The sequence below is a fragment of the Chanodichthys erythropterus genome, chromosome 17 (assembly GCF_024489055.1).
Source record: "Chanodichthys erythropterus isolate Z2021 chromosome 17, ASM2448905v1, whole genome shotgun sequence".
Lineage (NCBI taxonomy): Eukaryota > Metazoa > Chordata > Actinopteri > Cypriniformes > Xenocyprididae > Chanodichthys > Chanodichthys erythropterus.
Genome location: NC_090237.1, coordinates 12,242,752 through 12,266,348, shown reverse-complemented (window position 1 = coordinate 12,266,348; position 23,597 = coordinate 12,242,752). Strand labels below are relative to the sequence as shown.

The 23,597-nt window shown below is 35.4% G+C and overlaps 1 protein-coding gene across 1 annotated transcript in view; it reads left to right on the top strand.

The window, feature by feature from the left end:
• Positions 1-1,472: 1,472 nt before the first annotated feature.
• The window catches only part of caln1 (calneuron 1), a 53,279-nt gene continuing 31,154 nt past the window's right edge, over positions 1,473-23,597 (top strand). The window contains exons 1-3 of the mRNA XM_067365811.1: positions 1,473-1,597; positions 7,510-7,653; positions 14,943-15,055. Of these exons, the coding sequence (XP_067221912.1) occupies positions 1,480-1,597; positions 7,510-7,653; positions 14,943-15,055 (375 nt within the window). The 5' untranslated portion in view covers positions 1,473-1,479. The remainder of the gene's footprint in view (positions 1,598-7,509; positions 7,654-14,942; positions 15,056-23,597) is intronic.

The following is a 23,597-nucleotide window of genomic DNA, read 5'->3' as shown; positions in this document are numbered from 1 at the left end:
GTAAAGAAGAACACAAAGATCACTGTGGCTGAGCTCCAGAAATGCAGCCGGGAGATGGGAGAAAGTTGTAGAAAGTCAACCATCACTGCAGCTCTCCACCAGTCGGGGCTTTATGGCAGAGTGGCCCGACGGAAACCTCTCCTCAGTGCAAGACACATGAAAGCCCAACTGAAGGACTCCAAGATGGTGAGAAATAAGATTCTCTGGTCTGATGAGACCAAGATAGAACTTTTTGGCCTTAATTCTAAGCGGTATGTGTGGAGAAAACCAGGCACTGCTCATCACCTGTCCAATACAGTCCCAACAGTCTAGCATGGTGGTGGCAGCATCATGCTGTGGGGGTGTTTTTCAGCTGCAGGGACAGGACGACTGGTTGCAATCAAGGGAAAGATGAATGCGGCCAAGTACAGGGATATCCTGGACGAAAACCTTCTCCAGAGTGCTCATTACCTCAGACTGTGCCGAAGATTTACCTTCCAACAAGACAATGACCCTAAGCACACAGCTAAAATAATGAAGGAGTGGCTTCACAACAACTCCGTGACTGTTCTTGAATGGCCCAGCCAGAGCCCTGACTTAAACCCAATTGAGCATCTCTGGAGAGACCTAAAAATGGCTGTCCACCAACGTTTACCATCCAACCTGACAGAACTGGAGAGGATCTGCAAGGAGGAATGGCAGAGGATCCCCAAATCCAGGTGTGAAAAACTTGTTGCATCTTTCCCAAAACGACTCATGGCTGTATTAGATCAAAAGGGTGCTTCTACTAAATACTGAGTAAAGGGTCTGAATACTTTTTCTTTTTTAATAAATCTGCAAAAATGTCAACAATTCTGTGTTTTTCTGTCAATATGGGGTGCTGTGTGTACATTAATGAGGAAAAAAAATGAACTTAAATGATTTTAGCAAATGGCTGCAATATAACAAAGAGTGAAAAATTTAAGGGGGTCTGAATACTTACCGTACCCACTGTATATAGACCACTAGTTTATATGTGAGAAAATGCAGTTGTTAAAGGGGAAAACTGCGAATGTCAGCAAGATTTTAATGACACTACAATAAAAAATGTGAACAATAATTGTGCTCTCATAGACACTGGAGACTCCACTCATATATTTATTAACTCAAGGGTAATTCAGAAGGATAGTATACACTTTCAGCTTTAACAGCTTGCCTTTTTATGGCTACTAATTTCATTAATTTTAATGCTTCGTATGCTTTTACAACAAGATTTTCACTTAATATTGCACTAGAACTTTTGAAATATTACAATGGTGTTTACTGAACAAAGTGATAAAGAATAAGCCCTCCTTGGATATATTTCCTGAGACATAACTGGTCATTTTCATGTTTTCAACTTAAGAGCGCTCTATTATAGTCTAATATATATCTTTAGCAATGTATGTTTTGCGAAAATCATTGATGTGTCTTTTGATCTGGTTGTTTCAGCATTTTCTTGTGCTTTCTCTCAGGGAGAAGATGCCGTTCCACCATGTGACGGCAGGATTGCTGTACAAGGGGAACTTCTTGAGTCGCTCACTGTCTGAACACAGCAATAGCGAACAGCTCGCCAGCATCTCTGTGGAGGAACTAGATGGTGAGTACTAACCTTACTGACAAAAACACAAATGCTTTGCACTATATTTAATGAAGGTCAAACTTTTAACCATGGGTACTTCATAATTATTTTGATTAAAGGAATAGTTCACTCAAAAATTAACTAGTTTTCATCTTCACACAGTTGTTTTCATACAGCAGCTCAAAAATGATAGTTCACCCAATGAAAAAATCATTTACTCACCCTCATGTCATTCCAAAACCATGACTTTTGTTCATCTTCAGAACACAAATGAAGATATTTTTGATGAAATCTGAGATTTCTGTATCTCCATTGACAGCTATGCAACTTCCACCTTGACACTTCAAAAAGTTCATAAAGAGATCGCAAAAGTAATGCATATGAATTGAAAGGTTTAGTCCAAATTTTCTGAATAGACACAAATACTTCATATGATGAACAGATTGAATTTAGGCTTTTATTCACATATAAACATTGGTCAGTTAACATAAACAAAAGCTCAACCGAACCTGCTTGACGCGCGAGAATGAACCTGTTGCAGAAGCTCAAACATGCTACATAACTTATGAGAATGAATCTCATTGGTTTTCGCAAGTCAAACAAGCATGCTTGAGCTTCTGTTTACTATAACTGATGTACAGTATATGAAGAGCTCTTTTCCAAAACACGAAAACGGCAAATAAAAAAAAAGTTTGCTGTGTACTGAACCTATTCTCTGCTCCATCATTGTTTCATGCCAAATCGCTATATTTCCTTGTTTAAAATATACTGCAAGATGCAGTTTCTTTCCAAACCGCTATAAGCGCCGAACCTGTATTTTGCCTAAATGCGATATGTCCTCTCGCCCAATCAGAATTCGGCAAGCGTTCGATGCAATCTAACATTGCAGTTCTTTGAAGCAAGGGAGTTTGCTCGTGCTCAGTCTTCAAAATGAGTGCTTTAAACACTATTAACACTTTTGATGGCCTGGATGAGCCAGTGAGACCTACACCTGGGAGCCGGAGTCCAGAGCGCCAACTCGGCTCGCTTCCCGAGATAGGTTCATTTGAATATAAGGGTGTCTCGGCTCGCCTCGCCTCGTATGTGTGTGTGTGCGCAAGTGTGTGACATTGTATCAGGTGATCAACCTGTTCAGTAAACTGTTTAAAACATATAGTCACCCTTTCAATACTGAGACTCTAGATGTTTTTATATAAAAAGGCTAAAAAAAGGATGGATATGTAGTGTTTTGAAAAAAAAAAAAAAACTTTGAATTTATAATCAACAAAATTGTTGTTTCATTTAACAATCATTGTTTAACATGTTCAGACTGAGCAATTTTTTAACTGGATAACTTAAATATTAACAAAATGTATAGGTCTAGGTAAAAAAAATTTTTTCATGAAAACTGTTAAAATGGATTTATGGCGTTTTGGAAAAGAGCTCCTCATATGTTGATGAATATTTATATGTGAATAAAAGCCTAAATTAAATGAAAGCCTAAATTATACATATATTTGGCGAAAGATTTTCTCTGGCGAACTAACAAGCTGTGGACACTGAATGACTTGCCTGAGGTAAATGCTACGTGACATATTTTATTTTACAAGCTGTTTTATTGATGTCTTTCCGCCATTGAAACACTGATTGAGCGATTACATGAGATATGGTACGTTTCATTAAGTTGCACTATATCTTTCAACATACCTTGAGATGTTCATTCGTTTTTTTCTGTAACTAGTTTTAAAGAGGAAGAGATGATCGCATTATATACAGTGATCTGTCATGCCACATTAAAGAGCATCCATCCATCCATCCATCCATATGTTGTAGCTGTGAACTGTTGTTGTAATTACATAAAAGCTGTAACTTGTGTTTTATAATATTTATGATTTTTTGAGATAAGTAAGCATATGTTGTCTCTATCCCTAAAGTTTAATCTCAAATAAAGGCAAAAACAACAAACAAATGTTTTATATTATATTATATTATATTATATTATATTATATTATATTATATTATATTATATTATATTATATTATATTATATTATGTGTTTAATGGATAAAAGTGTAATCTAACTTTGATTAATATGATAATTTTTTATTAAAATATTCATTTTTAAATGTGGATAATTTGGATTAATCACTTAAGCATTTTATATATATATATATATATATATATATATATATATATATATATATATATATATATATATATATATATAATAATTACTTTTTAATGAAGGCTGTTAAGAGTCTGTAACCCCGAATGTTTTTGGTTTTCATGTGTAAATCCAACATTAAATCATGAATCAAAAATGAAAATTTAAATAAAAACGAGGATCAAAGCAGAACACATCCCTCAACACTCTTCATCATGATTTGGGGAGAGAGGCAGAGGGTTAATCAATTAATGCTGCCTTTGTCAGCAGAAAGGAGAGTAATACATTGAACCCTTGAGGCCTGAAAATAAATGTTTAAGTGACATTTTAACACTGCGGGGCATCTGCAGATATACAGAGCTGCTACAAGTCATTGACTTTGTTGGTTTTGCTCTGAAACAGTCCAAACTGTGATTTACAGCTGCTGGAGGCCTGCTGATGTTATATTGATCATATCAGGAGGGGTCAGCAAATATTCTGTAGCATATTAATCACAGAGATACTCTTGTGTAAAAGGGGGAGACTCGCATAGAGATTTCTGAAGTTCTTACTGTATTAAAACGCAGAATAAATTTTATTGAAACTGCATTTGATATTGTTAGTGTAAGGTTTCCCTTACACTAGAGGAATGCTGTGTTTAATTTCTCAGATGAACAAAATGTTTATCAGAGGATCTTTGTGGATTTTTAATAGTCTCTATCCATATGAAGAGCACATTTGTAGAAATATAGATATTTCAATTAAGTATATTAGCATTCAATATCATTGCATCTTCAGGTGTCTTTTCAGATCTAAGAGATGATTATTACATCATTTAAATATGGCTGCCAGACTCAGATCTCTAAAATGAACAGTGCTTGTCAGATGAATAGTCAGAATTGAGAGGACAAAATGTTTCTGAATGTTGTGTTCAAACAGACTTTACATCCACAACAGACTCCTTATATATTCATGAGTTTGCCTCTATGCACAAAAACAAATCTAAAGTCTTTAGTGTGCAAACACTTTGAAGCGCTCCCAAAATTTTTTTGCATGTGCGTGTCTGTGTTGAATAACAATTACGAGCCTCCTTTTCCTGAGACAGATGTTCTGAATTGGCTCTGAAACATAACTGTCAGTGTAAAATTGCTGTTGATATAAAGCCATTTTCTATAATTGTGAACAGTAAGACACTTAATGTATGATAAATAGCTTTGTTTTATGTTTTTATTTCCTCTTGACACTGATTATTGTTAAATACTTTGTGCTTGGTTAAACTGATTTGGTTTGAGTTGTAGCTTTTCCCTGTTTGATTGGCAACAGGGTCAGCGGAACGCTTTTAGCCAATAGATGGGGTTGAATTTCAATCCTATTTGCGAGGGTTCTCACAGTCATGGAAAACCTGTCAATATAAGAGAATTTAAATGTTTTCCACACCTGGAAAGGTCTTGGAAATGAATAAAATTTAAAGGCCATGGAAAATAATGGGTGTTTAATGGGTGTTTGGATTTTTCTAGTCATTCTAAAACATTTCAATATCTCACTAGATATTGCTTTTCATGAGCCCTTGTGTAGAGTAAAATTTGATAACCGATAACATCAGACTGTCTGTTGAGGATGACTGTTTAAGGCACAATGTACTGTATTAATTTGGTGGAATTTTCCGTATTTATTTTTTTTTTTTACAGGTTTTCTATCTGTATTTTAAATTTTGAAGTTCATTGCGTTATGTTTTAGGATTAACGGAAATGTCAGTAAAATTACTGGATATTGTCTTGGTAATTTTCTGCCAGTACATTATCCGTTTTTTTACAGATTTTTTTTTTACAGTGTGGGTGGCAGATATTACTAGTTAATTGAATTTTAATGGGACACAAAATGGTCTTCCTAAAGGACAAAGGAGGCACTGAATCGTCAATTGGGCAGTAATCCAATCTCAACAATCTCAAGTTATTTAAATCTAGTAATTCCCTAGAAATCTCTATAAAATAGTCAGAAAATGACTGGAAAGATCATGGAAAAATAATGGAAATTCATTTAAAAAAATTTAATAACAGTCACACTCTTCAAGATTGTAACGTGTATGGTGCAATCCAAACGCAAATGACTCCGGAATACTCTCAGTAGTCTCCACAATTAGAAACGCACAGGAGAATGCAAATGTAAACCATACTATGGGGCTATTTACATGACTCTATTTTCAACTAAAACTTTTGCGTTTCGGTCGTTCATTTACATGACAACAATGTTTGAAAATGCGAACTTTTGAAAGTGCAAATTTTTGTAAACTGCAAAAACGCGAATTTGTGAAAAGATGACGTCATGCGCATGTGTATTACATGTTCAGTCTATAGGCGTGTAGTTTTTCTTTACAAAGTGACATCGCCAACTACTGGCCTGGCATGAAAAATATAGCATTTTCAGCTGTTTTTGCACATTTGTGTGAACAGGGATCATTTGACAATGTTGTCGTATGTACGCAAAACTTTTCAAAAACGCAAAGAAAAAAGTTTTTCATTACATCGTTGTTGTGTAAACTTACCCTAACAATGACGATAACCGACAGAGGACCGAACTGAACAGGGTGTATATATGCAGGAGATAACCAGGGAACTAAACAAGACAAGTAACTATAGAAGCAAACAACAACATAATCCTAAACCAAGGAAACCAAAACTGAACAGAGTAGGGAAACAGGAACTAACTACAGCAAACAGAACACAACCGTCACTTTTATTCAGTTCAACATCAAAATGTTAACAGCACATTTCTAATTTTAAAATAGGTTTTTATCTTATCAAATGAATAATTGAATATTAGACCCTGACAAATAATTGGTACCTGAAATTTAAATGGAAATCTGCCCCAGAAATCTCTATAAAATGATGTTCCAAAATTCCATTGTCTGAAAACGATTGGAAATATACTGGAAAAATAATGGATATTCATTAAAAGAATTTAGGAACCGAGAATTACTGTATAAATTCCCTGTTCAATGGCTTAGAACTATTTAAAAATATTATTATAATGTATTAAAAAATACACTAATTACAAGTCAAAAAGAAAAGGCAAGATAATTGTTAGTAATTGTCTTTTAAAAGCATCAATTATTTTCAAAATTCCTCTTGTCAAATATATAAATGAATATATGACCCTGACAAAATTGCAGAACTTGTGTGGAAATATGCAGTAATAAGTCTAGATTTAGATGGATGAGAATAGTGCAGCGTGTCGTCAAATCTCAGGAATCTTTTGTTTCCCACGTGTTAATTCCCAGGTTGCTTGACTTCAACTGCCTTTAATACGTAGGCAAAATTACCCAATGTTCTGCTGTGTGCTCGAGCATGCTGTGTGTTCTTCAGAGATGTGACACTCAAGCTCTATTTTAAAACACGAATCCTTTGCTGCCACAAGTTTTCTCCTCACAGAAGGATTGTTTATAAAATATGCATTTGATGGAGCTCGTCTCCGCGATTCGAGTTATATATGCATTTCAGAGGCAGAGTCCTCCTCTGTAGAGCAGATATCAAAAGAAAAAGCCAGGAAAAAGCCTGGCCTCAAGTCATGTTTCTGAGGCTGGTTAAAATTCAGACATTTACTGCTCTTTTTAGCTTTCCAAATGAACAGTAAAATAAGAAGCTGACAAGGGTTTTTGAGGAGAGAAACAGCACAGCAGTGTGTGTTGCCACTGGTGTAATAACAGGTGCAGAGAAAGTGGCAATCATTGCTCAGTGGACGACAACCAATGAGAGGTCTTATGATGGGAAGCCACTTGAGGTGTTGAGTCGCACACTTGTTTGTCTTGGCAGAGATCCGGGAGGCGTTCAGGGTCCTGGATCGGGATGGTAATGGGTTCATCTCCAAGCAGGAACTTGGCATGGCCATGCGCTCACTAGGGTACATGCCCAGTGAAGTGGAGCTGGCAATCATCATGCAGAGATTGGACATGGATGGTGAGTCCCCTTACTTACCAACACATATGATTGTTTTCCTGTCATGATGGGAAGTGTCATTGACTTCTATTGGTTTTATATTGCATTAATGATCTTTTCTATTCCCTAACTTTAAAGGGTTAGTTCACCCAAAAGTGAAAATAATGTCATTTATTACTCACCCTCGTGTTGTTCTACACCCGTAAGACCTTCGTTCATCTTGGGAACACAAATTAAGATATTTTTGTTAAAATCCGATGTTCATGAAGCAGTGTTTTTTTCAAAATCGGCCATCACTATATAAGTCATTATTTTGTTTTTTTTGCGCACCAAAAATATTCTCGTTGCTTTATAATATTAATATTGAAACTCACATGAACTGATTTAAACATGTTTTTAGTACCTTTATGGATCTTGAGAGAGGAAGTGTCATTGCTGGCTATGGAGGCCTCACTGAGCCATTGGATTTCAACAAAAATATCTTAATTTGTGTTCTGAAGATGAATGAAGGTCTTACGGGTGTGGAACGGCATGAGGGTGAGTAATAAATGTCATTATTTTCATTTTTGGGTGAACTAACCCTTTAAACCTCAATATTTAGCATGCTTTCCCATTGAGAACTGATAGCTGCTTTCCACACTGTAGGGAAAAACCTGACCCACACAAATAGACACAGATATTATTACTAGGGGTGTGACGAGATTTCGTGTCACGAGATCTCGCGAGACTAAAATGTGACGAGAAATGTGGCGAAAAGTAGTCTTGTGATATTGCCATGACAGTGTTAGGATGATTAGGACACCGCTACATTTACATTACGCCTCCACTGTTGTTTTGCTTTGTATTTAAATAAAAAAACATTTAATTCAGTTGGATAACGGTGGCCGCCGCTCCATATTTACAGACTAAGTGCAATCCCGAAAGTGAAAGTAAACGCAAGGACGCATCCAAACACGATTTCAATACCCCGCATTTTGAAAGCGGCTCCCTGATGAATACAAATATCTTCCAATATGAAAGGTATCTTAGGCTGGGCAGTGTAGTTGTAACCATCTCTTCGCTCTGTATCAAAGAAACATTTGGTCTTATTTGCACTTTGAATATTGAGTGCGATTAGTTGCACTTATTGAAAAGTGTTACCATAAAAATGAATAACAGTTTTCTTTTAATCTTATTAAGCACAAACAATAAGGTTTCATTTGTTAACATTAGTTAATGCGCTGTGAACTATCATGAACTAACAATGAATGAAAATTTTTATTAACTAACATAAACAAAGATTAATAAATACTGTAGCACATATATTGCTCATTGTTAGTTGATGTTGGTTAATACATTAATGTTAGTAAATGAGACCTTATTGTAAAGTGTTACCATTTTTATTTATACTGTTTTTTATTTCTATGATCAGTTTGTGGAAAGGAGTTCAGTTAGGAGGTCAAAAGTTGTAGAAGCTCATAAATCATGTACAGCAAGGTCTGAAGAGACTGAAATCATACAGAAGAAGTCAGTCAGTTGAGTTAGTGTCAAAACCTTTTACAGTACTTGAGTATTGTCTTTTTCTGCATATGATAATTCATACTCAGAAAGTAGAACTGAAATGACATTCATTTCAAGATGATTAGTTAAAACATTTCAAATACACCTGCACAATATTTTTCCTAGTCATGTATTTCGCCATTGAGGATTTCTTAAAAATAGTGTATAAAAATTTCGTCTCGTTCTCGTGAACTCAATCTTGTGTCTCGTTTCGTGAGATACCCGTCTCATCACACCCCTAATTATTACTCATATTACTCTTGTTTACTCTTAGTATAGTTTACATTAAGTACATGTACACTAAGTCTGTAAGATTTTGTAATGTTTTTGAAAGAAGTCTCTCATGCTCAACAAGGTTGCATTTATTTGATCAAAAATACAGTAAAAACTGTAATATTGTGAAATATTACAATTTAATTTTTTTTCTGTTTGAATATATTTGAAAATGTCATTTATTCCTTTGTTGGCAAAACTGAATTTTCAGCATCATTACGCCAGTCTTCAGTGTCACATGATCCTTCAGAAATCAGTCTAATATATTTATAATACATTCTATGTATTTGCTGCTTAAGAAACATTTCTGTGAAGAGTTACATATTAATATTTCTGTGAAAGTTAAAAAGAACCACCATTTATTTGAAAGAATATTTTGTAACATTATATATTATGTTACAAAATATATTATATATATACACACACACACACACACACACACACACACACACACACACACACACACACACACACACACACACACACACACACACACACACACACACAGTATAAACACGTGGCAATTTTTTGATGTTTGAAGATCTGATAATGTCAGTGAGTTGGACAGGAGCATCCATGTGTATGTGATGTTCTGATTGTAACTCATTCATAAAGATTTAGCAATCTTCAGTCAATTGCAGAATCTGCTAGTTGTCAATATGTTTATTGTACTGAGGTTATATTATCAAAGCAATTTGCTTCTGTTTCCTTTCCTCTAATCTACAGGCTTTTGGGCCTGACATATTATGTAGTGCAGTGGTTCCCAAACTTTTTAGAGTGGAGTACCCCCTGAGCATGTATTATCTTTATAAATACCTTTAACAACATTAAGTTTTTTTAAGAAAATTTATAAGTTCAATAGTAAAATAAGCAATGATGATAAAAGTGTAAAAAGTGATTCTGTTAAATACTAAAACCGCCAATAGGTGGCTGTAAGTCTTAATGCCTGAGTCACAGAGTCATCCATTCATTCAGTAACAAAGCAAGTGGCTGTATTTATGAATGAATCATTGGGTGCTTCTCAATATCCCTGCTCATTTCCTCGCTCCTCCGTCCTCCTTCCTATGTCCCGGAAACTGATCGAACTCAGCCATCTCGAAGAACATTTCAATTCTCTAATTGCACCATGAGGAGGCAAGGAGCGAGGAGTGAGGAAGCTTCCTGAGGAGTCATGAGCGAGGATACACAGGTGTATCCTTTGCGGAAATCTTTCAGATTCGTTCACGAAACACCACTGTGTGCTGCAGTTCTGCTGTGGCTTTCGTTGAAACTATTATTTCGTTGCGAAATAGAGTAAATACTGACAATACTGTGAAGAACCTCACTCAATATTACCCATTTCTTTCTTGAACTGTTCTATAAAATCAATGTCACATTTGCAAACGTTAAAAATAAGAACTCACAAAAGGTATGTTTTGTTTCAAGAGTTTGAATCTTAAATTGATCTCTATGCACCTTCTGTGCCAGGCTATTTGTTTTTCATGCTAGTAAGTGCTAAATCTACAGGTACATTGTCGAGAACGGCAGTCATGTAGCGCTATCTGCTAAGGCAGCAGACTCTGACGTAACCTATCAGCACCCAAATGCACGCTGCTTACAGTATGTGGAAATGGATTTAGTCAGTTTTACTGCAAAAGATGGGGTATTTTGATTGGATATCATGTATTTTCAGCATTGTGCCATGAAATGCATGCTCGGGTTTAATGTTATTTTAAGATGGGGAAGAATTAAATGAACGAAAAAACTCCCCAGTTTGGGAACCACTGGTGTAGTCTCTGTAGGGACCATTCTTTTTTTTTTTTATGAGGAGTTGAAATGAATCAATAAAGCAGTAATATTTTCCTGCTTCATTAGCATATGGTCATAAAACAGTAACTGGACATTACCTTTGACTTCAGGCTGTGCACTTTAGATTAGAGACCCCACATTATTATTATTTTTTTTTTATGAGAGCTAAATTCTGTTTTAATAAAATTTCATCACATTTTAATTCATTTTTTGCCTAGTCATCCTTATGCACATATATATATATATATAAATATATATTAGGGCTGTCAAACGATTAATCACGATTAATCACATACAAAATAAAAGTCTGAGTTTGCCTAATATATGTGGGTGTACTGTGTGTAATTATTTTGTATATATAAATACAAACACATCCATGTATATATTTGAGAAATATTTACAAGTATATGTATTTATTTATATTTTTATAAAATTTATATTATATATAAATACATTTTTTGTACATAAATAACGTATTTCTCTTAAATATATACATTAATTTGTGTGTATTTATATATACATATTATTTACACACATTAGTCACACATATATTATGCAAAATCAAACTTTTATTTTGTATGTGATTAATCACGATTAATCGTTTGACAGCCCTAATATATATACATTTTTTATTTTAGATGCGATTATTCGCATTATTCAAAATAAAAAAATTTTGTTTAAATGTTATGTAATTTTGGTTATATAGAGTGACCCTCGCTAAAAAATAGTATACTATAAGTAATTGAAGTACTTGGTGATTGCCAAAAATATATGGAGTTGCAATCAGTGTTCAACTGCTATACTGGTGCCTGATGTCAAAGTATTTTACTATCGGTTATTGTTCATTATGGTTTTGACCTTCTTTAGTTTTCATGACAAAAGGCTGCTTCTGAAGTTCATTAAATAGAGTGATGGACTATCATTTGAAAGCTGTGGGATAAAAATCATAATGACTCCAATTGACCTTCATCACTGTCAGCACATCTGTACATTCAACGGCCATGATACCTGATCATTGAGCTGAACTGCCTGACAGCAGATGGATTTTGCCAGCTGATATAATCAGATGAGCAGCAGCGCTTGATAATTCATATTAATGTTCAGAGCTCAGATGAAGTTTGTCAGACTGAGTCATCTTCAGGAGTGCTACATTGTCTGAGGAAGCCAGTAAGTAATTTTGCAAGAACAGGCCTACTCATTCAAGCACTCATTGAAAGAGCATGCTAGAAACACATTATGTTTCTTCATTTATAAACTGATTGCTCATAACAGATGATTTATTGCATGTTAGTGTGTTTAAATGTGGTGTGTTCTATATTTACTCTGTCATAAATATGAAGTGACTAATTTTTGAATGTTAAAATATATTTTCCATCCCAGTTTAATGTGCTGAGTCAACTATAAGTGAGCCATTTTTAGGCTGACATGTGGTTCTGTGTTCATCAAAAAGTCTGACTTAACCAATGGTCGAGTCTCCAATTCTTAAATGGAAGAAACCGTAGAGGTGTTTGGCCAGCATTTTTGTAAATAAAATGTAAATTTAAAAAAAAAGCCAGTGGCGCCTGCAGCTGTACGGCTGTACGCACTGTGCGTACCATGAGAGGGCGCTAAATAATAGTTTTTATTTTTTACATAATTTTTAAATTGATTATTAAAATCTATCTGCGTACACTCATTACATATTAAAAGAGCAAGAGAGAATGAGAATAAATAAAGGTGTGCGTTTGTGTGTTGTGGTTGGGCGTGGGGGATATGGGTGAAAAGAAATCTGATTGGCTAGTTTAGTTTCCTCGCTTTTTTCACACATGAAAAGTGACGTTACAGATAGTTAATGTTTAAAAGCAGGCTCAAAATCAGTAAACGCTTTATAAAACCGTTAAATTCGATTGAAACATTTGCAAAAAGGCCTAAAACTATTGAGTAGGGATGGAGAAATGAAGCCTCTTAAATCTTTGAAGCTTTTCTCTGATAGTTTCGGGGAAAGATTCGAAGCATCAAGAGTGTCGAAAGCAGTGCCATCTTGTGGCAGGTCAAGTTTAGAGCAGTCATAAACCTGAGTGCGCAACTCTGTTGTTTTATCCATTAAGCACAAATAAAAGCCTGACGACGCTAACTGCGCTCAGTTTTCAGATAATATAATAGGGCTGCACGATACTGGGAAAATATGCGATATTGTTGTTGAGTATTGCGATAACGATATTTCATGCGATATAACATTTCCCTAGAGAAATGCTATTTTTTATTAGCTATTAACAATCCCATGCCCAGTCTATTCACTGCTATATGCGTTGACCTAAAACTTTGACTTTTTGCAGTAGCCTATTAAAATCATTCATATATCTCATACCGTTGCGATATGCATAACACGATATTTTGATAATTTCAATATATCGTGCAGCCCTAGTGGCAATAAATTAAATGTAACAACAAAAACAATAACTATAACTATAATAATACTACTAATACCTAATGAGTTGTTTGAGGCAAGTAAACTGTGCCGTTATTTTATTGTTTTTAGACTGTTTATATGACAGAACATATGATAATGTAATGTAGTCTACAGGATTATATATTTAAAATGTTAGCAAATGGACTTCCATATACCTATAGTGGTCTGAGTTCAAACATTTGGACAAGCAAAGTGAAGCATTCAAGTGACTGGAAAGAAAGTCAGGCTTTGTTTTTCGTGAATCACATGTTTCTCTAAAAACAATACGCACATTTCTGGACAGAGCCCGCTTAGAGATAACGTAAAAAACAAAACAAAATATTCACGAAGCATCTATCTACACAAGCATGGCGGACAGCGTACAGTTCGCTGAGGGCGGAAACTATGGTAATGCAGGACTGTCAGTCAGTGGTAGTGGGCGGGGCCTGAGCAATGTGACGTCACATTACTCAGAGAATCAAAACGGCTTGTCTAATGAGACTGCTTTGGTTTAATGGGGATTAAAAAAAAAGGAGTGAGTGGATATTTATCATTGAAGGGTGGTTGTGTTCACACAATGCCAACACACATTTATATCCAAACACCTTGTAAAAGTGGATTTTGCATAGGCTGATAGGTGCCCTTTAAGTATTTTCAGAGCATAGAGAGATTACGTCATTCGTAGTTCTTCATGGCAGTGGCCGGAGCTAACAAGATATAGCATCATGGGTAATGTAGTTTTTCAACAGGAATTCCACTGTTAAACGATTATTTTAAAAGTAAGTTGAAAAATGCGATCTGATGGCTTCAGCTGAGACAAATACCATTGATTAACAACTTCATAGCTCACAGTAGGTCTTTCTTTAAAGGTTTATACGTTTTCATTCAAAATCAGTTTTCTTATGGAAAACTTTGGAGTTTTTACTTCTGAACCCTGACTGCTGCACTCTATAGCAACATTCTAAAAAGTAAAAACTCCTAGGTCCCCTTAGCAACCACCCATAACATTCTGATAAGTGCCAGAATGAACCCTTTAGCAACCACATAAATACAACACTTTGGAGAGCAACATGCTAAACGCCTTTCAAAACACCTTAGCAACTGCATAGCAACATGCTAAAAAAACAGACAAACACTTGGAACCTTAGCATTGGCAGTTTCGTTTGGTACTGCTAATTGCATAAAAACACCTCACCTTTAATGCCTCCAGTCATAAAATAATTCCCTCAATTTTAAAATTTGCGATTTGTGAGCAGAGTTCTGACTTTGATTTGTTTTACAGGTGATGGACAGGTGGACTTTGAGGAGTTCATGACGATACTCGGACCTAAGCTCCTGTCCTCTGAAACACGGGAAGGTTTCCTTGGAAACACAATAGACAGCATATTCTGGCAGGTAAGAAGCCATGGAGGACAATTTACTGGTAGTTGTGAAGGACTAAGCTTCAAAGAGTCTTAAAATTGCAGTATTACATAAGACATTTTATTTGTATGACACTTGTTATTCTGACAGGCTGAATAACAGGAATGGGAGACATCATGGAGTGTCTGAATGATTATGTAGGGTTGCATTGTGTGGATAATGTTACATTAGTGAGATTTATGTGTTCAGGTTTGGATTCAGGATTCATGTTTGTAAGAATCATATTCGGCTGATTAGAGGAGAGTGATAGCAGTGTTTGGCATGGCCGTGATCTGGCTGAGCGGAGAGGATCCCTGTGGGTTTGGTTAACTCTCAAGATTGTGATGGAGTGTTGTGTGATGATATCAGGGGAGATGAAGCAGAGCCCATGCCAGCTCTAGTTGGTTAAGACGGGTGCTTGCGACCTTGGCTGACATCGTTGGAGAGACTATATCTGAGGCCAGATCACTCACTCTTTGAACGATCAGGGAATTTTGTAATAGGCACCCTAACCCTGACTTTATAAATCTGCGTGAAGAATTTGTCAGTAACTTGACAGGCATCTTTTGGGTATATTTTCAGAAATATTAAATAGCAACTGCATCAACTGTTTGTCATTATACACTGTGAAATTATTTGATATTACATTTTAAAAATGCTTCTGATTTATGTAGCTAGAGAGAATTGTGATCTAGTGGGAATTGGAACATACACAAGCGTTCAAAAATTTAGGGTCTGTAAGATTTTTTTTTTTTTAAGTCTTTTTTGCTCACCAAGGCTGCATTTATTTAATCATAACTACAGTAAAAATAATATTTGAATATATTTTAAAATGTAATTTATTCCTGTGATGGTAAAGCTGAATTTTCAGCATCATTACTCCAGTATTCAGTGTCACATGATCCTTCAGAAATCATTCTAATATGCTGTTTTGCTGCTCAAAAACATTTATTATTATCAATAATGTTAAAAACAGTTGTGCTGCTTAATAATTTTGTGGAAACCATGATACATTTTTACATCAGGATTCTTTGATCAATAGTAAAGCTCAACAAAACAGCATTTTTGATGTAACAATGTAAAAGCCTTTAATGTCACTTTGGATCAATTTAATGTATCCTTGCTGTAAAAAAAAAAAAAAAAAAACCTTACTGACTCAAAACTTTTTTTTTCAAACCATATATTTTGAGACAGATTGTCAGCTGTTGAATAATGAAATCATAGTATTTTGAATTGAATTTTATTCGACCAAAAAATGTTAAAGGGTTAGTTCAACCAAAAATGAAAATAATGTCATTTATTACTCACCCTCATGTCGTTCCACACCCGTAAGACCTTCGTTCATCTTCAGAACACAAATTAAGGTGTTTTTCATAAAATCCAATGACTCAGTGAGGCCTCTATTGACAACAAGACAATTAACACTTTTAATGCCCAGAAAGCAACTAAAACTAAATCAGTTCATGTGACTACAGTGATTCAACCTTAATGTTGTAAAGTGACGAGAATACTTTTTGTGCTCCAAAAAAACAAAATAACCACTTTATTCAACAATATCTAGTGATGAGTGATTTCAAAACCGCTTCATGAAGCTTCAAAGCTTTATGAATCTTTTGTTTCGAAACAGTGGTTCGGAGCATGCATCAAACTGCCAAAGTCACATGATTTCAGTAAACAAGGCTTTGTTACGTCATAAGTGTTTCGAAATTTCAATGGCTCACCACTGGGGGGGGCGTGACTTTGGCAGTTTGATGCACGCTCCAAACCACTGATTCGAAACAAAAGATTAGTAAAGATTTGAAGCTTCATGAAGCAGTGTTTTGAAATCACCCAACACTAGATATTGTTGAATGAAGTTATTTTGTTATTTTGGTGCACAAAAAGTATTCTTGTCACTTCATAACATTAAGGTCGAACCACTGTAGTAACATGAACTGTTTTAAATGCGTCTTTAGTAGCTTTCTGGGCATTAAAAGTATTAATTGTCTTGCTGGCAATGGAGGCCTCACTGAGCCATTGGATTTTATCAAAAATATCTTAATTTGTGTTCCGAAGATGAACGAAGGTGTGGAACGACATGAAGGTGAATAATAAATGACAGAATTTTAATTTTTGGGTGAACCAACCCTTTAAGGATGACACAATAAAGTTATTTCCAAAAACTTATTTCTATTGATAATATGCAAAAAAGGCCATTTTGAATAAAATAAGGAGCAATTGACAATGGCCTGGAGTCACTTATTCTGCTTTAAACTACAGTTACCACGCCTCAAAACATTGTTCAGATGTTTTATTTCAAGACATTTGTCCTTAAAATGCTCTTTGTGTAGGACTAATTTCGTACGCATCTCATCCCAAGCCTCTGGCATTGCTAATTCTAATATGTCATTTTAAAGCTAGTAAGGGAGGCTTGAGTCATTCATATGCAGACTAATGCAGTTATTGGAGAGAGATTGATAGATTGCTTAAATGTGTGTAAATTACCTGAGTCTGTGCGGCTCTCAACAGCGTTGATCCGGTCAACTCTGTAATCTGGTCAAGACCTACCTGGAACTAGCTGTGCATTTACTGATAAATTATTACCCACCTTAGAATGTTTGTCAACCAATCAGATTCAAGTTCAACTGCCCCATAGTAAAAATTTGAGCTAAACAGCCACTATGTTTGGTCTTCAGAACCCCTCTTGACCAAAAACACTGTTATATGAGCACATGCTGAATGCCTGAATGCCAATAAATTAGCTTTTCACACGTTTCCACACTGCCTGCTACAGTTATTATAGAGATCAGTGTGTGAGATATTTCTGTACTGACAGTAGCACAGTGAACCATCGAAGGCTGTTCATTTACTAAAAGTAGAATAATACAGTTCTTATAAAAATATATATTTTTCTGTTTACTGTTAATTTATTTTTATTTCAGTTTTAGTTTTAGTCCTTCAACATAAACTTATTTTAGTTCAGTATAGTAGCCAAGACATTTTTTTTTTTAGAAAAATCTGAGTCTATGTTTTTGGAGTTTTAAGTTTTCATATAATACTTATATTTTATTTTAATTAATGTAAACAAAACAAAACAAAAATGAATAGTTGCACTTAAGGTAAAAGGACTCTGGTTACTTTCATATACGGTGCATGATTCCCTGTTGTACTGTTAACATATGCTCAGTGTGATGACTCCTTTCACTGCTGATTTAAGTGATAAATGTCCTTTTGTTGTTTTTAGACATGGAGTGTTTGATCTTGCAGTGTTATCTGTCTAAATTAATCTAGTCCCAAGAGTGGCTCATTCCCGCTGTGAGGGGAAAGAATCATTGAGACGCCCCATCCATCAACTGTGTGTGAAATAGGAAGAATCAACCTTCCTGTTATGAAGGACTTTTTCCCTGCAATAAATCCAGTTCCAGCCAATGCTGGTAGAGAGTGACTTCCTGAGTGACTTCACTATTCCTGGTCTATGTCATTAGAGGACGGGACAGTTGCCCTGCAGCAGTGCTCCTCAAATGTTTTTGCTTTAGGACCAACGTTTTACATTGGACATGCGGCTAAAATAAATGGGAAGTGTTTTCTTCTACCTAAATACAAAAAAGAGAGAGAGAAATTAATACATTTATTCAACAGTGATACATTAAATTGATCATAAGTGACAGTAGATATTTATAACATATTTACATTTCAAATAAATAGAATAAATAGAATCCTGAAAAAGGGTTTCCACAAAAATATTATGCAGCACAACTGTTTTCAACATGGATAATAATAAGAAATGTTTCTTGAGAAGCAAATCAGCATATTTGACATCAAAGACTGCAGTAATGATGCTGAAAATTCAGCTTTGCATCACAGGAATACATTATATTCTAAAACATTAAAATAGAGAACAGTTCAATGGTATACAATTTTTTTTTTCTACATGCCTGTTCTTTGCATTTAACATTGTTTTTCTCATTGTTATTGCCATGACCCAACGCTTGAGATCCACTTTTATAGAGATGCTCTAAATATACTTTTCTGAGAATCTTGAGCTGGTCTCTTCCTGTGCCTTTCGAAGGGGTTATTTTGGAGCATTCTGTTGCTGTCAGTGCTTTAATTATATTTTATGAATCATTCCCGAGACTTCATAGAGGACTCTGCTCTAAAGTATTTATTTTCTGCCGTGCTGCTGCGTCAGGCTTATTTCATCAATGCTACATCACTTCAGCATTCTTGTGTGCTCAGAGTGGCTTTCCAGTCAAAGCTGGGTCATACTTTACCTACCAGTGTCTCTTTTATAGCAGCTTAATAATAATATCTGTCCTACAGCAGCTTCTGTGCCTGCAGAACTGTTTATTGTATGGATGTTTATGTTTGTAATATGTGCTTTCTGATGTCATTTCCATAATGTAAATTCCATATATATAAGTTGCATGAGAAAGTATGTGAACCAGAATCTGTGAAAATGTGAATAATTTTAACAAAATAAGAGAGATCATACAAAATGCATGTTATTTTTTTCTATTCAGTACTGTCCTGAGTAAGATATTTTACATAAAAGATGTTTACATATAGTCCACAAGACAAAAAAATTGCTGAATTTAAAAGTTTATGAACCCTTGATTCTTAATACTGTGTGGTTATCTGGATGATATACAACTGTTTTTATGTTTTGTGATGGTGGTTCATGAGTCTCTTGTTTGTTCTGAGCAGTTAAACTGAGCTCTGTTCTTCAGAAAAATCCTCCAGGTCCTGCAAATTCTTTAGTTTTCCAACATCTTTTGCCTATTTGAATCATTTCCAGCAGTGGCTGTATGATTTTGAGATCCATCTTTTCACACTGAGGACAACTGAGGGACTCAAACACAACTATTAAAAAAGGTTCAAACATTCACTGATGCTCCAGAAGGAAACACGATGCATTAAGAGCTGGGTGGTGAAAACTTTTGAACAGGATGAAGATGTCCAAATTTTTCTTACTTTGTTTAAATATCTTTTTTTTTTTTTAAGACAAATTAAGTACAATATTCCTTGATTTTCAAATTCAAAAGGTTTTCACCCCCTGGCTCTTAATGCATCGTGTTTCCTTCTGGCGCATCAGTGAATGTTTGAACCATTTATAATAGTTGTGTTTGAGTCCCTCAGTTGTCCTCAGTGTGACAAAGTGGATCTCAAAACCATACAGTCACTGCTGAAAATATTCAAAAGATGCTGGAAAACTGAAGAATATTTGGGTCCTGGAGGATTTTTTTGGAATATTGGGCAGTTTAACTGCTCAGGACAAACAAGCGACTCATGACAACCATCACAAAACAAAGACAGTCGTAGATCATCCAGGTAACCGCACAGTATTAAGAATCAAGAGTTCACGAACATTTGAACCGGAAAATTTTAATTTTTTTTTGTCTTGTGGATTATATGAAAACATCTTTTATGTAAAATATCTTACTCAGGACAGTACTAAATAAAAAATAACATGCATTTTGTATGATCCCTCTTATTTTGTTAAAATTATTCACATTTTCACAGATTCTGCAAGTGGTTCACATACTTTTTCATGCAACTGTAAACACTTGCACACACATACATTGGGAAATTTTAGCATTCTCTATTGATCTCCAGTGATCTTTTCAGAATATTCTAAAGATTATCTAAAAAAGATGTTTGACAACATTGCACTTAGCTGTCTTTCTTTTTACAGTCGTAAAACTGTCATTGAACACAATGGCATTGTATCAGACTTGGAGGACATTTCCTCAGCTAATAGCCGTTTTCATCTAAAAAAGGCAAATTGGCATAAATGGATATAAACAAGTGACTATTAATAATATGATTCAGAGAGAAATAAAAACATTTGGAGAGTAAAAGAGTAAAACAGTTTTGTAGTACAGCGCCTACATGCTGCACTTCATCCAAATGTCCAAAATCTCCATCCAAATGTTGCACTTAGCATTTGACAGGAATAGTTCATTTAAAAATGGAAATGTTGTCATCATTTACTCATCAGATATGTCTGTGATTGGCTTCAATGATCAATGCTTCAAAATATGTTGTAAACAGTCATCAATGACGCTCCTCGCAGAGCGCATACACAGATACACACAGAAGCATTTGAAAGCAAATGCTTTCAAATGCTCCCGCTTTCAAATTCAAACACTTCCGTGTGCTTTCAAACGCTCCTGTGCGTTGATCATTGTAGCCAATCACAGACTTATCCAATGAGAGCATCAACACAATGGCCAATCATAAGTGTTTATGAATTTACTCAACAGGGCTCAAAGAGCCACATTTTTCAAATTTCAGTACCAATTGGTACCGAAGTCAGTACTTTTGACAACCCTAGTGCCTGGGGGGCTCAGTGTTTTCTCTTTTGGGCGAAATTATCGAGATAAACCCATGGATGGCTTACTAATAGTAGTCAATGAACAATAAAGCGGGTTAAGAAAATGTATTTTACCATAAACAAATCTTACATACAGTACTTTACCTTTAAAGCCCAAACCCTCTGTTTTTATGTTCTCTATACCTCTCTTTTCAACGGCATAAGAAACCTTTGCTTTGGAAGCATGAATGCAGACTCTGCTGTGTGACACAGCTTGAAGCCTCAGAAGCTGAGGACATCTATCGAGACGAGAGGCTGAACTCAAACCCTTTATTCCTCACAGATCTGAGAGGCTGAAAATGATAATTCGCTCAAAGATCACCCATAAACTGGCATACACTCAAAGTCCAAAAAGCTAAAATGTTCAAATCAAGGCCAGATTAGTGAATTAATACCTATGTCTGGCTTTTAATTACCACCATGTGTCGGGTTTATTAATGTGCCCCAGAGCGGGATACCACACTGCATCTCAATTATGAGAAAAGGATTTTGTTTAAGAGATGCCGAAGGATAATGATGGATCAGCTTGAGCACTCAGTGAGAAATGATGAGAAAATTAGAAGCATGAAAAAATCTGTTCCCAAAGCCAAATTCAAATCATAACTACACATTTGCTCAGTGTGTCACAACTAATGTCCCATCTGAAAGATTGAGGCGTTCAATTCCTTTTGGCAGCACACCAGCTGCAATCTTCAAATGTGATCATGCGTTGCTATTATTGTGCAAGCAAATGATCAGTCACTCCTTAATCAATTTTGCTCATGTTAAAGCTTACAGTATATCTAGAGCTGTCAAAAATGCTGTTGACTAAGAAAATGATAAATGGAAATTATATATTGACTTTAAATTGACTTTTTTTTCCATTTTTGTCGATTCAATGATTTTACTCACCTGCACAATTAGTTTTTTGTTATTTTATTTTATTTACAGTGGATTCCTGAGCTGCCAGACAAAATTCATGCACAATACATAAAACAGATCAAATGCTTTATTCCTCAGAGATCTGAGCAGATTAAAATGATATTCGCTCCGAGGTCTTTGAGAGTTTTTGAGAAGCGCAACCACTTTTTTGGAGCTCTAAACCCCTGCTAAGCTTGCACGTTGACTTATGCCTGCTTTATTGCTACAATAAAAATGAGAAAATTTTAATAATCTTATTGTTTATGTATGAGGTGCTTTCTGGACTCTAATCTATTCTGAAATATTAAAATAAATTATCTATAGCTTCAGCCACAGGCACTTTGATTTAGTAGACGACATGATTTGTAAATGAAAGATAAAAAGAGTTTTACCTAAGAAAAATAGCTTATGATAGAGCCATTTTCTTTCGTCAGTCTTTTGTCAGAAGTAGAGTATGCATTTGATTCAGATTTGTTGGTCCCTATTAAATATTAAGGAAATTTATGTTGCTCAATATATGTGTTGGAATTTCCATCAAAATGGCAACAGCTTTGAAAAGCAGTCTAGACAGGATCAGATGGTTGTTGGCATTTTGAGGTCTTTTTTTGCTTTGCTTTCAAAGTCAAGTTGTGAATCATTGATGGATGACACAGAGTTACAAGAACAGAGGTCTTAAAGGGTTAGTTCACCCAAAAATGAAAATTATGTCATTAATGACTCACCCTCATGTCGCTCCAAACCCGTAAGACCTCCGTTCATCTTCAGAACACAGTTTAAGATATTTTAGATTTAGTCTGAGAGCTTTCGGTATACGGTACGGTAGACCCTTTCCATGTCCAGAAAGGCAATAAAAACATCACCAAAGTAGTCCATGTGACATCAGTGGGTTAGTTAGTATTTGTTGAATCATCGAAAATACATTTTGGTCCAAAAATAACAAAAACTACAACTTTATTCAGCATTGTCTTCTCTTCCGGAATCCTTTCCATTGAACTGATTCCATTAAATCCTTTTATCTGTCGGCGTTGGTAATGCACTTTTAGGTCACCGTGGTTGTTTGTGGCGATTAGGACATCCGCGACATGCACACTTACGCACCATTTTAAAAAATATATCAATAACAAAATACAAACAATGTAGAATAGCTTGAATACAGAGTGCGTCTCCCTCAGACTGTAAACGAAGCTCGGGCGCACCGGATAACACGTCAGCAGCGTCTTACATCAGCAGCGTCACTGCGGAGTCGTGAACCGGTGATCCGGTTCATCGCCGACAGAGGAAAGG